The 16,917-nt window shown below is 40.9% G+C and overlaps 1 protein-coding gene across 1 annotated transcript; it reads left to right on the top strand.

Annotated features, from left to right (window-relative positions):
• Positions 1–2,516: 2,516 nt before the first annotated feature.
• On the top strand, positions 2,517–10,491 carry LOC309328517 (vomeronasal type-2 receptor 26-like; the record flags this gene model as incomplete). The annotated part of the gene is made up of 6 exons (XM_081838514.1): positions 2,517–2,695; positions 4,125–4,416; positions 4,538–5,401; positions 7,450–7,647; positions 8,797–8,923; positions 9,587–10,491. 6 exons carry the CDS (start codon positions 2,517–2,519, stop codon positions 10,489–10,491), a joined length of 2,565 nt encoding a protein of 854 aa, XP_081694640.1.
• Positions 10,492–16,917: the final 6,426 nt, after the last annotated feature.

The raw sequence follows: 16,917 nt of genomic DNA on the forward strand, positions 1-16,917 counted from the left end.
GGCCACTGTTAGCTTCCTTGTGGCATTCCTTGCTCGCAAATTACCAGACAGTTTTAATGAAGCCAAGTTCATTACCTTTAGCATGTTGGCATTTTGCAGTGTGTGGGTGTCCTTTTTCCCATCTTACCTGAGCTCAAAAGGCAAAGAAATGGTAGCTGTGGAGATCTTCTCCATCTTGGCCTCCAGTGCTGGGTTACTGGGTTGCATCTTTTTCCCTAAGTGCTACATCATTGTGCTGAGGCCTGAGCTGAACAACCGGGAGCACTTAATTAGGAAAAAGAACCAGTCTGGTTTATAGTTATGGTGGTAGCATAAGCTTTTAGGACCATAGAGGGGAGGGTTAGGGTTGGCAAAACTCTTTCAGAGTCCCTTTTCTATACACTTCCTAGTGTTTGTGGTGGCAAAAACGGTCTTTGATGATTGGGGGTGCTTTTTTTTTTTAAAAAAAAAGTATTTACATACCACTAAATGTTCAAAAGGATCTCTTAAATAATGTATAACAGAAAAATTATCAACTATATAATTAAAACAAAGATACAACATGAAACCAGTAAAACAGTAGTATAAAAGCACATTAAAAGGGGGGGGGAGAGGCACTCAAATAAATAAAAATAAAGACAGGATCCAACATGAAGCAACTGATCAATGCTCTTCCATATAGGACACTGAATAATACAAGGGCAGTAATGTGAAACACCTATATTTAAGTGACTGCCTGATCATATTTTGTAGGGTGTAGTAGAACACATAAGATTTCCCCATATAATCTAATGAAGCAATCGTATGAACAAGGAGCTAACATAAAGAAATCAAGTGTAAGTGAAGCCAGTGTAAAGTTATACCAGGTGAATAATAATAATAATAATAATAATAATAATAATAAATATTTCTACCCCACCCATGTGGTTGGGTTCCCCCTGCCACTTTGGGCAGCTCTCCACAGAACATTAAAAACAGACTAAAACATCAAACATTAAAAACTTCCCTAAACAGGGCTGCCTTCAGATGTCTTCTAAAAGCTGGATAGTTGTTTATTTCCTTGACATCTGATGGGAGGGCATTCCACAGGGCACGTGCCACTACCAAGAAGGCCCTCTGCCTGGTTCCAAACTTTGTTTGGCATAAAACAGGACCTGTTTTGTTTTAATAAAAACACGTAACAAACTTGTGTATCAACAAAGAAACATGACCCATTAAACAAGTTTTTAAAAGTTGGTGTGTTGTCAGGTTGCCAGGTAACAAGGCCAAGCTGAATGGGCTTAGGATCCAGCCCAAGTCCTTCCTCTCTGGTTCGACCTCTGGTTTTTGGGGGACATACCAACCTCTCTTCCCAATACAAGCTTCTCTACATAGCATTTTAAATGCAATGCTTACAAACATTACATTTTATGCATATTAAACTTTTAGTTTTAACACAGTAACCTCAGCACGTATGTAATATTTGTGCATCAACGTGGTCACAGCATTCTGCATCAGCTGCAGCTTCTGGACCAAGCCCTATGGAAGTCCCACATACACCACATTCTAGGGTTGCCATATTTCATGAAATGGGGGGGGGGTGTCACCCCCCAAAGCTTTTTGGAAGACCACCTCAAACCTGTGAAGCTTACTGTTTGGAAATTTCCTCCCAAAAGGCAAAGACTGTCCAAACTACCTAGGGCTGGGCTAGGCAGACTCAGGGAGGCTTGAATTGTTATCTATGCTGGATTCAAAGCTAAGGTGGAGGCTTGGGATTTAGGTAGAAACCTAATGAGGTAGCAGGAGCCCATTCATTTAATGCTCATCCTGTATATACTTGTAAATACAAAACTATATATCGCATCAACACCACAGCCTCTGCTGACTTTCACCGTAAGGCAACCAAACCAAACAAAGCTACTGGTGCATGAAATCTCTTATCATATGAAATTAGGGTGCACATAACAATATAATCTAGAAATTCCTTATGTTATACTGAAGGCAAAGCAAAAATAGGCCTGAGGTATAGCTGCCAGCTATAGCCTGAAAAAAAGGGTATTGAGGAAATAGAGAATCCATCTTTCATAAGCTAAAGGTTCCCTCTCATTTGTTCCTATGTCATAGCTCTCTTCCTATTTTTCACTGGGATCATTGTGAACCCATCTTCTGTCTATTTTCCAATGAGGGAGTAAAGGAGTGGAAAAACATGTTTACTAATGCCATACAGGGACCAGACTTTGCACAAGTAATTACTCCTGCAATTACCTCAAATAATTGATTCTCCATGACAACTTCAAGCAGTTTCCCCAAATCTGAATGTGGTTATATACCTTGAATTTGTGCTAATCATCCGATCAAATCAGTGCAGAGCTCTTCCCCTCAAGGCTTGTTAACTGACATGTTAAAGAAAATTCATATATTTATGAAGCTTATTGGTGGAGTTGGCCGTTTTGTAACGCTGCTTGTTTGACTAAAATTGATGCTAGTTATAAGGAAGCTGATGACCATCTGGAGAGATGGCTGCATTGGTGGTGGTGTTGCTTCTTTTGTTATCACACATGGTGTGCAAGGCAAATACCATTACATGTCCTAGAAGTGATGCCCTCCCAGTGCCTCATGAGTGGTATCAACCTGAAGGTCTCATCATTGGTGGGATTACGTCTCAGATCCTTTTTCTTTCCTACAAAGTGTCCTTCCAGGTCCACCCTTCTGAGGAACAAGGCTTTGATGTTCCAATGTAAGAGACCCCTCCCTGCTTCCTGGTGTCTTGTGAGCTTGGAAACCTATGGATTTTAGTACAGGAATTAAAATTCTGAAAGAGTATGAATGGTGTTCTTGTTTATGGCTGGCTCCCATCATAAGAACTTGTGGAGATCATGTTCCTGATCACAACTAGAGCAGTTACACAACTAAAGCAGATACTCCAGTATCCTGTATCCATAACAGCCAAACAGATGCCTGAGATGATAAACTGTAAATGTTTAAATAAAATGAAGGCTATGGTGGACTCTCCTTCATTAGAGGTTTTCAACCCAATGTTGGGTGGCCATCTGTTAGGGAGTCTTTAGTTGAGATTCCTGCATTGCAGGGGGTTGGAGTAGATGTCCCTTGGTGCCCCTTCCAAGTACAATTCTGTGAGTTTGTGAAATACAGTGAGATGGGAGAAATTAGTAGGAAGCTAAAAATGTTCAAAAGGTGGTCACTGCGAACACTGATGAAAAGGCACCCTTCTGAGGAACAAGGCTTTGATGTTTCAATGTAAGAGATCCTTCCCTGCCTCTTGGTGTCATGTGAGCTTGGAAACCTATGAATTAAAATTCTGAAAGAGCATAAATGGTGCTCTTGCTTATGATTGGCTCCCGTCATAAGATCATGGGGAGATCATGTTCCTGAGCACAACTAGAGCAGTTACAAGGACCATCTACTCCAGTACTCAGATGCCTGAGATGCCAAACTGTGAATGTTTAAATAAAATGCAGGCTATGGTGGACTCTTCTTCATTAGAAGTTGTTAACCAGAGGTTGGGTGGCCATTAGTTAGGAATTATTTAGTTGAGATTCCTGCATTGCTGGGGGTGGAGTAGATGTCCCTTGTTGCACCTTCCAAGTACAACACTGATGAAAAGACAAACACGTATAATGAGATTTTTTAGAAGAAGCAAGTTAAGCAATGTTAAGGTTTAAAACAGTGTTAGATGTGGCTGTCAGGACTTTGGCCAAAATGAGAATAAATCAAAGTTGTCAAAACAAGCAGTGCTGTTAAAAAGAAATGGGTATTATAGGGATGTTCTCCAGCTGCTGAGCAGAGTGCTTTTGGTTTAATCTTCTAACTGGGAAATAAACTCGGCATGGTAAGGGACAGTTATTAAGGACTATGCAGGCTGTTAGCTGATACTAACCTAGATTTTACCAGAGTGGAACATTCAAAGCAAAAAAAAAAAAAAAAAAAAAATTTAGGGAAAAACTGGATGGAACACATGTCAAACTGAAATAGATACTGATTTCTCCATCTCCTTCCCTTGTTTGCAACCACTGTGATTGATTTTCTTCTTTAATATAATGATGGCCAAAGCTCATTGCATTTGTGCCCCGGTCTAGCGCTGTGATAAAATATTGTGCACTCACCGTAGAATTTAGTTGTGAAAGAACTTATGCTTTTCTTTGCAGAATGGTGACAAAGTTCTATCAGCATGCCCTGGCCTTGGTGTTTGCTATAAAAACGATAAATGAGAATCCCAGGGTCTTGCCCAATGCCACACTTGGATTCCACATCTACGACAGTTACTACATTGAGAGGATGGCGTATCGCACCATTCTGGACCTGCTCTTCAAATCACATACATTTCTCCCTAACTATGCATGTGGCACACAGCATAACCTAATAGCCATTATTGGGGGCCTTGCCTCTGATATCTCCTTTCATATGGCTGACATCTTAAGTCTCTACAAGATCCCACAGGTAAGATCCTTGCACAATGAACTGGGTTGTAAATATAGATTAGTATTTTGATTCCATAAAATGAACTCACAGAATGGTTTGGCTTAAAACATCTCTAAAGTAGCTGTGCATTCCCTTTTAGCTCACATATGGTTCATTTGCTCCAGAGCAAAGTGTCACAACACAGGCCCGTTCCTTTTATAGCATGGTTGCAAATGAGACCCACCAATATACAGGGATCATCTGGTTACTGCAGCATTTTAGATGGACCTGGATTGGGCTTCTTGCTGTGAATGATGAAAGCGGAGACCATTTCTTGCAGACCCTGGAGCCATTGCTTTCTCAAAATGGAATATGCACAGCTTTTTCAGAAAGAATCCCAAACCAAGGCAATTTCCATGGCCTTGAAGTTCTTAATGATCAGGCCCAAAATATTTACAAGCCTTTCATGGATATGAAAGCGAGAACATTTATTATATATGGGGAAACAATGACTGTAATGTGGCTGATCACTTTAATGTTTTTTGTTGTTCCTGAATATAAGGAAAACACTTCAGTTGCAAAGGTGTGGATCATGACAGCCCAGATTGATTTTTCAGTAACTGGCATCATAAGGGGTTGGGATTTTGAAATGTTTGAAGGCACAATTTCCTTTGCAATTCACTCTGAAGAACCTTTAGGGTTCCAGACATATCTTCAGAATGTAAGGCTTCATCGGTCACAAGGAAATGGTTTCCTCAAGGAGTTCTGGGAGCAAACATTCAACTGTTCATTTCCAAATCCTGAAGTAGCAGCAAAAGTTGATAGAACATGTACTGGAGAGGAGAAGTTGGAGAGTCTTCCAGGGGCTGTGTTTGAAATGCGCATGACTGGCCACAGCTATGGTATCTACAATGCTGTCTATTCTGTGGCTCATGCATTGCATGCCTTGCACACATCTACATTCAATAAGAGAAAAATGATGAGGGGTAAGAGAATTACACTTCAAGATCTCCAGGCTTGGCAGGTAATGTCTCCAAAATGAAATGGGTTTATTGCCAGGAAATGTCTCCATTTTGCAATTGCTTTTTAAAAAATTTATAAACCACTTTGTTGTTTTCATAGTCAAGCAGAATACCTAACTATATCTATCTATATTTATCATCTATCTATCTATCATCTATCTATCTATCATCTATCTATCATCTATCATCTATCTATCTATCTATCATCTATCATCTATCATCTATCATCTATCATCTATCATCTATCATCTATCATCTATCATCTATCTATCTATATCTATCATCTAATCTCTGGACCTGAAGGCAAGAAAATTCTCCCCAGAGGTGTTGCTACTACAATGACAATGAAGATGGTGTATTTACTACTATTACTAATTATTATTATTAATTTCATCTCCATACTACTTTATATTTAAGAAAAAAATCTACATAATGTTCAAACATCAAAAAGCAATCCGGAACAAAATGTTCCTGGGAAAAATATAAAGTATACATTCAAAGCAACACATTAACAAGAAACTAGAACATTACTCTAAAGATAGGTAGCCGTGTTGGTCTGTCATGGTCAAAACAAAATAAAAAAATTCCTTCCAGTAGCACCTTAAAGACCAACTGAGTTAGTTCTAGGTATGAGCTTTCGTGTGCATGCACACTTCTTCAGATACACTGAAACAGAAGTCACCGGACCTTTCTATATAGTGAGAAGGTGGGGAGGGGGTATTACTCAGAAGGGTGGTGGGAATGGGTGATTGGCAGATAGCTGCGATGAGCCTGTTGACGACTCTTAACGACTGCAATAGGTCTAACAGGAAAAAGCAAGGGGTGAGAAGGTGAAAAATGGTTTTGTCATGTATAATGAGATAAGAATCCAATGTCTTTATTCAAACCAGGTCTCTCCATAGTTTTAAGTTTGGTGATAAGTTGCAATTCAGCAGCTTCTCTTTCCAGTCTATTTCTGAAATTCCTTTGTAATAGAACAGCTACTTTGAGATCTTGTATAGAATGTCCTGGGAGATTGAAGTGTTCTCCTACTGGTTTTTCTGTCTTGTGGTTCCTGATGTCGGATTTATGTCCATTTATTCTTTGGCGTAAGGTCTGGCCTGTTTGTCCAATATAGAGAGCTGAAGGACACTGTTGGCATTTTATAAAATGCCAACAGTGTCCTTCAGCTCTCTATATTGGACAAACAGGCCAGACCTTACGCCAAAGAATAAATGGACATAAATCCGACATCAGGAACCACAAGACAGAAAAACCAGTAGGAGAACACTTCAATCTCCCAGGACATTCTATACAAGATCTCAAAGTAGCTGTTCTATTACAAAGGAATTTCAGAAATAGACTGGAAAGAGAAGCTGCTGAATTGCAACTTATCACCAAACTTAAAACTATGGAGAGACCTGGTTTGAATAAAGACATTGGATTCTTATCTCATTATACATGACAAAACCATTTTTCACCTTCTCACCCCTTGCTTTTTCCTGTTAGACCTATTGCAGTCGTTAAGAGTCGTCAACAGGCTCATCGCAGCTATCTGCCAATCACCCATTCCCACCACCCTTCTGAGTAATACCCCTCCCCACCTTCTCACTATATAGAAAGGTCCGGTGACTTCTGTTTCAGTGTATCTGAAGAAGTGTGCATGCACACGAAAGCTCATACCTAGAACTAACTCAGTTGGTCTTTAAGGTGCTACTGGAAGGAATTTTTTTATTACTCTAAAGATTTCAGAAGAAAACAGTACAAAGGAGGTCAAGTACAGAGTGCACATTGAAAGCAGCAAAGTTAATGAGAATAAAATATTAGCATAACATAGGAGATGTATGCTGCTGTTGCTGCCACTCTTTGCAATGGTGGTTTATGTTCTGCAGCAGTTGTGGTTTCTGTTTTGCACTTAGATATTTGATGGCGCAGAGAAAGAAAGAGGAGGAAGAGAATCTATACTTTTTCTATACTCTACACCTGCAAATTTATTGCATCTTCATCAAAAATATTTGGACAGTCTCTACTATAATAAATATGTACTTTTTTCATTTTCTCTGTTAACTAGCTCCACCCATTTCTTCAAGACATTTCATTTAACAACACAGCTGGAGAACTGGTAACTTTTAATGACAAGAGGGAAATGGGAGCTGGATTTGACATCATGAACATGGTCATGTTCCCCAACACCTCTTTTGTTCAAGTGAAGGTTGGAAGGGTGGATCCCAAAGAAGGACACAAATTCCTCATCAGTGATGATAGGATTGTATGGCATAGGCGGTTTAACCAGGTGTGAATTCCAGGGCATTCTCTTGGGCTATATCACTATCAGGGCAGAAGATCTGAGGGTCAGAAAGCTACCTTACACAGCAAATTGCCATGGGCAATTAGGCACTGTTTATGTCAGATTTTTTTAAAAAAATCACAATGTCCATTTGAGGTGCTGAATATCTCTGCTCTTCCCATCAATTGAAAGCAGTTGTATGTTTACTGTAGAGTGCTAAATATTGTCTAGGCCTTAATCAATTTTGGCCAGTTATCATTACATCATGGTTCAAACCAGGACTATACATTGCCAGGTGGCCATCACGTTTCTATGACGCACTGAGTAGAAATAGTCATCCTTTTTATCTGGTCTTCCACTTCTCATCAGTCAAGCAATTGACTGCACACATACTGTTTTAATTTAAGTGCCCCCCCCCTAAACCCTAGGATTGAAGAAATGCTAGAATTTTGTTTAATTGGGATATGGATGAAAGTACAAGCTGCAGTACTGTGCCAGACAGGGAATCCTTTGGCTGGCTTAGTGAAGAGCCAACCACTTAACATGACAAAAGGTGTTTACAGGTCATTAGAAATGAATCCTTTGGCCTGGGGAGTCAGATGTTACCAAGGTGATGCGTTGTTTGTTTGAGGAGACAGTTTTCAAGCAAGGGTAGCTTGGCAGATGAAGCAAGAAGAGCTGAGATCCATGTCTGGGGAAAGCTGGTTGCAGGTCTTGCTGCAGAGATGCCTTGTACTTCAAAGCTGCACTGCTGTGGGGTACAAGTCCCTCTGAAAATGACCATGCTGTAAGATTTGGACTCCCTGCATGCAGACTGAAGGTGTGAATAGGTGAATAAACCATATTTCTTAAAGCCATGGCAGTTTCTGCCATATCTTCAGTTCTCCAAAGGAACACAGACCCTGGGTGAGTGCTTGGGACCCCATGGGCTCTTGCCACTGCTCGGCAGAGACAGGAGAAAGCACCCGACATTTGTAACAATGCATTTTGGCATGCTCAGTGAAAGACTGGCAGATGGTTGCCTGTACTGTGCTCCCTGTTCTTCAGTGTCAAATCACTGTATTTCAATTTACAGTTAGCTGGTTTTTAAATTATCATTTCTGCTCCCCCTCATTCCTTTTCTATGGATAGGTGCTTCCCCTTTCTGTGTGTACTCATTCTTGCCATGCTGGCAATCAGAAAAAAGCGAAGGAAGGGGAAAAGTTCTGTTGCTTTGATTGTGGTCCATGCCCGGAAGGGAAGATTTCAGATCAAGAGGGTAAGTGATATGATGCACAATGTATTCCATCTTTGAGTGTTAAAGTGAAAACTTCAATTGGTCCAAAATGCAGAAGCCAGATTAGGGGCTGGGATTTCATTTTGACTTTGTATGTCAGGGACTGGGTGGACAAGGAAGACCAGTGAGCACCACCTGCCCAAGAGCCCCCCAAGGAAGGCATAGAAGAAGAAGAAGAAGAAGAAGAAGAAGAAGAAGAAGAAGAAGAAGAAGACGACTTAGACCCTGGAACCTGGTGGTGGGGCACTGAGGAGCAGTCTAGGGAAGGGACAAGCTGTGAGACCTAGAAATGGGAGGTTTAAGTGATCAAGGGGGGCAAAAAGAAGGAGCCCCTTCCAGGACAGAGCTAACAAAAATGGAGGTTGATTTGAGTGTAAAGTGATGCACACTGGAAAAAAATATTACATTTCATTTATATGCCCATGTGGTATTCTTAATGTTTTATACCTCCCTGGGATCTTTGGGTAAAAGGCACATGCACGCACACGCACACACACACACACACACACACACACACACACATAGAGTATGATTTTTATGCTTTGAGTAATATGAGCTAGTTCCAAACTAAAAGACAGTTGTGACCATTGGCTCCAATTGATACATGCCTTTTCAGTAAAATGGTAACTCCTCTTTTTTTTCCAGATATGGACGACTGTTTCAAATGCCCAGAAAAACAATATCCTGGCAAGGAAAAAGATAAATGCATTCCCAAGTCAATAAGTTTTCTGTCCTATGAAGAGCCTTTAGGGATCAGTTTAACTTTGGTTACTCTTTCTTTCTCCTTAATTACAGCTATGGTGATTGGAATTTTTATTAAGTACAAAGATACCCCCATAGTCAAAGCCAACAACCGGGACCTCACCTACATTCTCCTTCTTTCCCTCCTGCTCTGCTTCCTCTGCTCTTTTCCTTTCATTGGGCAGCCTCAGAAGATGTCCTGCCTTTTCCGACAATCCTCTTTTGGAATCATCTTTTCAGTGGCTGTCTCTTGTGTCTTGGCCAAAACCATCACTGTGGTTATGGCTTTCATGGCCACCAAGCCAGGCTCCAACATGAGGAAATGGGTGGGGAAAAGGGTGACCAACTCCACTGTGGTTTCCTCCTTCCTCATTCAAGCAGCCATTTGTGCCACGTGGCTGGCAAGGTCTCCTCCATTTCCAGATTTGGACATGCATTCACTGCCAGAAGAAATTGTAGCAGAATGCAATGAAGGCTCTGTGCTCATGTTCTATCTTGTCTTGGGCTACCTTGGTCTTCTGGCTACCATCAGCTTCATTGTGGCTTTCCTGGCAAGGAAGCTGCCGGACACATTCAATGAAGCCAAGTTCATCACTTTCAGCATGTTGATGTTCTGCAGTGTTTGGTTGTCATTTGTTCCAACATACTTGAGCACCAAAGGGAAATACATGGTGGCTGTGGAGATATTTTCCATCTTGGCCTCCACTGCTGGCTTACTTGGCTGCATCTTTTCCCCAAAATGTTACATTATTCTGCTGAGACCTGAGCTGAACAGTAAGGAGCAGCTAATAAGGAGAAGAAGCAGATAACTCTAACTAGATCTTATTATATCACTTGGATTAGAAACAGAGGACACAGTCCAGAAACTGGGTTGGAATGCTATCTATGCCAATCCAATCTATTCTGCTCACCTCAAAAAAAGGAGGGGATATGAGGCGGTATTGTGCATCAATGTAGAACAGATAATAAAACCAGTTATTCTATGCAGTGGTACCTTGGTTTACAAACATAATCCATTTTGGAGGTCCGGTTGTAAACCGAAATAGTTTGTAACCCAAGGCGCACTTTCACCAATGGGGCCTCCCCCCAAAAAATTACTTGTAATAATAATAAAAAGGGTTGTATTCCTAAAAAAGGGACACACACTTCTGGGTTTTACATGGTTATAATCCAAAACAGTTGTAATCCAAAGCAGTTGCAAACCAAGGTCCCACTGTAACTTCTCTCCCCCCCAAGTGCTTTTATGTATTTAACTTTTATAATTTAGAACAATGCTCCGTTGTAGCTACATCATCAGATGATGAGATCATATAATGGAAATCCTGTATTTGAAGTTTCTGTTTTGCTTTTCTAATGTTCTGTCATTTACTGGTAGATAACAGAATTCAGGGTGAAATTAAGTTACCCACCAAAGGGACAGGTAGCTGTTGAGATGGTAATCATCGCACATCATGAATTATAGTAAGCTTCATTAATATGTGGACCTGACATTCTGGATCCTACCCCCCCAAACTAATGCCAAAGTTCAGTGCTAGTTTAGTGCTATTTTGTGCCGTGAGCCTTGTGTTTCATGCAGCCCCCCCAAACTGAGAAACTGACACAGGAAATTGGGGTCAAAAGTTAATGCCATAAAATCTTCTTTGTGCTTAATTCTCCAATGATCATGTGTGGTTTGAGCCATTTTCTTGAGTTAATTTTCTGCAGTGATCTAATGCAGTAAATGTTGCTGCTGTTGTTGATGAGTTATCTGCAGTAGGGTCAGCAGAGTGGGACAGCAGTGCTTGCCTGATCTCCTGTCAATGCACCTTATTGGGAAAGACAAGACAGTGATAAGGTCAGTGCAGTGCACACTAGTCTTAGCACCAGATGGGTTCTGTCAGTGTGTTTGTACTATGCCAATATCATTGCTTTCCTCACCTCTCTCACTGCTCCAACCTGTAGACCATTATGGATTATCTGCTCCATACACAAATGGTACATTGTTGCTTGTCCATTGCGATCCCCTGTGGTTGCTGGATATTATTAGGTACTGTCTGGGAATAGGAAGCTTATAGGTAGACAAAATAGTGGAAAGGGAAATATATATGTGTGTAAGAGAGAAAGAGAGAGGATTGATAGGCATAGGAAAGAGGGCCTTTTCTGTGGTGACTCCACACCTCTGGAACTCTCTACCTGGGGAGGGGATTGATCATGGGGGTTAGAAGGGCAATGCAAGTTTGGTGGGGAGCAAGGGTGTCTGTAATAGAAAAATCATTAAGTCATGAGAACATTGGTTGAGCATCATGTACTAATTTCTTTTGGACAAATTCTTGGTCTTAATCTTAGTCTTTTTTATTCTTTAAGATGTTTGACAGGATTTACAAATAAAGCATTTGTTTCCCTTCACTTAAAGTCTTCATTCAGTCTGGTGCAGTTAACTCAATTTAGAGAGCTGCCATGGGCAAAGGGAGGTTTTTATCAGGCTACAGATTCACTTCCTCTCACTGTGTCTCTTGCACAGTAATAAACAGCTGTGTCCTCAAGTTTCAGGCTGTTCATTTGCAGATATACCATGTTTGAAGGGTCATTCTTGGAGATGGTGAAGCGTCTTCTCACTGAGGCAGCATAAGATTTTGAGTTTCCACCACAATCCCTTGCAATCCATTTTAGTCCCTTCCCTGGAGCCTGTCGTACCCAATCCATGCAGTAGCTGCTGAGGGTGAACCCAGAGGTTCGACAGGAGAGGCGGAGAGACTCTCTGGGCCTTTTGACATCTCCTCCAGACTCAACAAGCTGGATGTCTGCTTGGACACCTGAAAAGAAAGAATGTTTGTAAGAGTTCTGCTTCATATAAATCTGTGAATGGTACTCTCCCCTGTATTTGAAAAAAATACCTTTGAAGGCTGCTAAAGTGAACACAAATGGAAACCAAAGCATCATTTCTTTCCTTGTCTGTGGGGTGGGGGAGGTTAAGTGGAAACGTGTTTGGCAAACAGGGTATGCCTTCTAATGTGGCTGGTGCAGGGAGATGTGACCACTGATATAAAGAGGAAACAGCCTTCAAATTTACATACAGCTCAGCATAAAGGGGCAAAACAGCCCTTGAGTAACCATTATCTCTTCATGCAAACACACTCCACTTAAGATTTGGGAGGTGGCAAACAGCTGGTCACCATATCTATGGATAAGAACCAGGATGAGAATTATGAACACAAACTATGGGCCAGGGAGTAAATCAAAGTCTAAATAAATTATAGCTGCTCAGCCATGGAATAAACGATTACGGAATCTGCTCCCTTTAACTTATGGATAGCTAATAGGAGCAAGTTAAGTTTTCACATCCTTCCTTGAGAAGGGCTGTCCCTACCAGTAGGCAGAGTTAGGCAGCTATAGTGGGAAAAGGTTCAGCAGCAGAGTTTGGGAAACTGGAGGTTCCCTGCACCCCTTGAGCTCACCCCATCCCCTCACAGGTGGTAGGAGATGCTGTCCTTTGGCCCGTGTTGATTGAATTGCCAATCTGGTTGATTTCTGAGCATGGAATGGAGGGGGGCCATTTGAATTTTAAACAATAAACAATGAGTAAACAATAAATCTGAACCCCGAAAGCTTGCCTAATGCAAACTTCTCAACATAGCATTTTAAATGCAATGCATACAAACATTGCATTTTTATGTTTATTAAACTTTTTCTTTAACACAGTTACCTTAGCACATATGGAATATGTGTGCATCAATGTGCTTCTCTAAACTACCTTGTCACAGTATTCTACATCAGCTGCACCTTCAGGACCAATCCCAAGGGAAGTCCCACATACACCACATTCTAGCGTTGCCATATTTCATGAAATGGGGGGAATCGCCCCCTAAGCTTTTTGGAAGACCACCTCAAACCTGTGAAGCTTTTGTTTGGAAATTTGCCCCTAAAAGTGAAAGAGTGTCCAACTACCTCAGGCTGGGCTGGGAAGAGTCAGGAAGGCTTGAATTGTTATCTGTGCTGGATTCAAAGCTATGGTGGAGGCTTAGGACTTGGGTAGAAACCTAATGAGGTAACAAGAGCCCTTCCATTTAATGCCCATCCTGTATATACTTGTAAATACAAAATGATATATCACATCAATCCCCCAGCCTCTGCTGACTTTCACTGTAAGGTAGCCAAACCAAACATAGGTGCTGGCACATGAAATCTCTTATGTGAAATTTGAGTGCACATAAACAATATGATCAATAAATTCCTTATGTTATACTGAAGGGAAAGCAAAAATAGGCCTGAGGTATAGCTGCCAGCTGCAGCCTGAAAAAAGGGGTACTGGGGAAATAGAGAACTCATGTTTCATAAGCTAAAGGTTCCCTCTCGTTTGTTCCTATGTCTTAGCTCTCCTGTTATTTTTCATTGAGATCATTGTGAACCCATCTTCTATCTGTTTTCCCATGAGGGAGTAAAAGAGTGGAAAAACATGTTTACTGGTGCCATACAGAGACCGGACTTTGCACAAGTAATTACTCCTGCAATTACCTCAAATAATTGATTCTCTATGACACCTTCAAGCAGCTTTCCCCACCCAATCTGAATGTGGTTATATACCTGGAATTTGTGCTAATCATCTGATCAAATCAGTGCAGAGCTGTTCCCCTCAAGACTTGTTAACTGACATGTTAAAGAAATGTTATAAGGAAGTTGATGACCATCTGGAGAGATGGCTGCATTGGTGGTGGTATTCCTACTTTTGTTATCGCACATGGTGTGCAAGGCAAATACCATTACATGTCCTAGAAGTGATGCCCTCCCAGTGCCTCATGAGTGGTATCAACCCGAAGGTCTCATCATTGGTGGGATTACGTCTCAGATCCTTTTTCTTTCCTACAAAGTGTCCTTCCAGGTCCACCCTTCTGAGGAACAAGGTTTTGATGTTCCAATGTAAGAGACCCCTCCCTGCTTCCTGGTGTCTTGTGAGCTTGGAAACCTATGGATTTTAGTACAGGAATTAAAATTCTGAAAGAGCATGAATGGTGTTCTTGTTTATGGCTGGCTCCCATCATAAGAACTTGTGGAGATCATGTTCCTGATCACAACTAGAGCAGTTACACAACTAAAGCAGATACTCCAGTATCCTGTATCCATAACAGCCAAACAGATGCCTGAGATGATAAACTGTGAATGTTTAAATAAAATGAAGGCTATGGTGGACTCTCCTTCATTAGAGGTTTTCAACCCAATGTTGGGTGGCCATCTGTTAGGGAGTCTTTAGTTGAGATTCCTGCATTGCAGGGGGTTGGAGTAGATGTCCCTTGGTGCCCCTTCCAAGTACAATTCTGTGAGTTTGTGAAATACAATGAGATGGGAGAAATTAGTAGGAAGCTAAAATGTTCAAAAGGTGGTCACTGTGAACACTGATGAAAAGGCAAACATGTATAATGAGATTTTTTAGAAAAAGCAAATTAAGGAATGCTTAGGTTTGAAACAGTGTTAGATGTGGATAAAATGAGAATAAAGAAAAGTTCTCAAAACAAGCAATGCTGTTAAAAAGAAGTGGGTATTATAGTATGTTCTCTAGTTGCTTAGCAGAGTGCTTTTGGTTTAATCTTCTAACTGGGAAATCAACTCAGCATGGTAAGAGAGAGTTGTTAAGGACTATGCAGGCTGTTAGCTTATACTAACATAAATTTTACCAGAGTGGAACATACAAAGTAAAAATATAAATTTAGAGAGAAACTGGATGGAACACATGTCAAATTGAAATGGATTTGCAATTTACTGCTTTCTCCATCTCCTTCCCTTGTTTGCAGCCACTGTGATAGTTTTTCTTCCTTAATATAATGATGGTCAAAGCTCATTGCATTTATGCTAGTTCTATGATAAAATATTTTGCACTCACCATAGAATTTAGTTGTGAAAGAACTTATGCTTTTCTTTGCAGAATGGTGACAAAGTTCTATCAGCATGTCCTGGCCTTGGTGTTTGCTATAAAAACGATAAATGAGAATCCCAGGGTCTTGCCCAATGCCACACTTGGATTCCACATCTACGACAGTTACTACATTGAGAGGATGACCTATCGTACCATTCTGGACATGCTCTTCAAATCACATACATTTCTGCCCAACTATGCATGTGGCACACAGAAAAACCTAATAGCCATTATTGGGGGCCTTGCCTCTGATATCTCCTTTCATATGGCTGACATCTTAAATCTCTACAATATCCCACAGGTAAGATCCTTGCACTATGAACTGGGTCCTTCACAAAATCAAGCATGCAACTCCATATTTTATTGATATTCGTGGAGAGATTGTGTAGCTGACACAGATGGAGAAATATGACTGTGTAGAAAATAAAATTATAATGTTTGAAAAACTGAATAAAACTGGCTTCATACAATTGGGGGACACAGTATGTGGAAGATGGCATTCTCCCACTCATCCACCCCCCTCCCCATAGGCCTTTTCTGAGTGCCCCCCTGCACTGCATTCTTCAATATAGATACTATAAATGAGCAGAAAATTCCCTGGGAGTGTCTGGCAGATTAATTTTCCATCTGTGTTTCCCAGGCATCATACTTCCAAATTTGAAGCAGAGGATTGAACAAACACATTTCAACCAGAGCTGGAAATATAGATTGGTATTTTACTTCCCCAAATCTTGATTCCATAAAAAAGGACCTCACAGAATGGTTTGGCTTAAAACATCTCTAAAGTAGCTGTGCATTCCCTTTTAGCTCACGTATGGTTCATTTGCTCCAGAGCAAAGTGTCACAACACAGGCCCGTTCCTTTTATAGCATGGTTGCAAATGAGACCCACCAATATATAGGGATCATCTGGTTACTGCAGCATTTCAGATGGACCTGGATTGGGCTTCTTGCTGTGGATGATGAAAGCGGAGACCATTTCTTGCAGATGCTGGAGCCATTGCTTTCTCAAAATGGAATATGCACAGCTTTTTCAGAAAGAATCCCAAACCAAGGCAATTTCCACGGCCTTGAAGATCTTAATGATCAGGCCCAAAATATTTACAAGCCTTTCATGGATATGAAAGCGAGAACATTTATTATATATGGTGAAACAATGACTGTAATGTGGCTGATCACTTTAATTGTTGTAGTTGCTCCTGAATATAAGGAAAACACTTCAGTTGGAAAGGTGTGGATCATGACAGCCCAGATTGATTTTTCCGTAACTGGTCTCATAAGGGGTTGGGATTTTGAAATATTTGAAGGCTCAATTTCCTTTGCAATTCACTCCGAAGAACCTTTAGGGTTCC

The sequence above is a fragment of the Podarcis erhardii genome (genome assembly GCF_964252035.2).
Source record: "Podarcis erhardii genome assembly, chromosome: 13".
NCBI classification, from domain to species: Eukaryota; Metazoa; Chordata; class Lepidosauria; order Squamata; family Lacertidae; genus Podarcis; species Podarcis erhardii.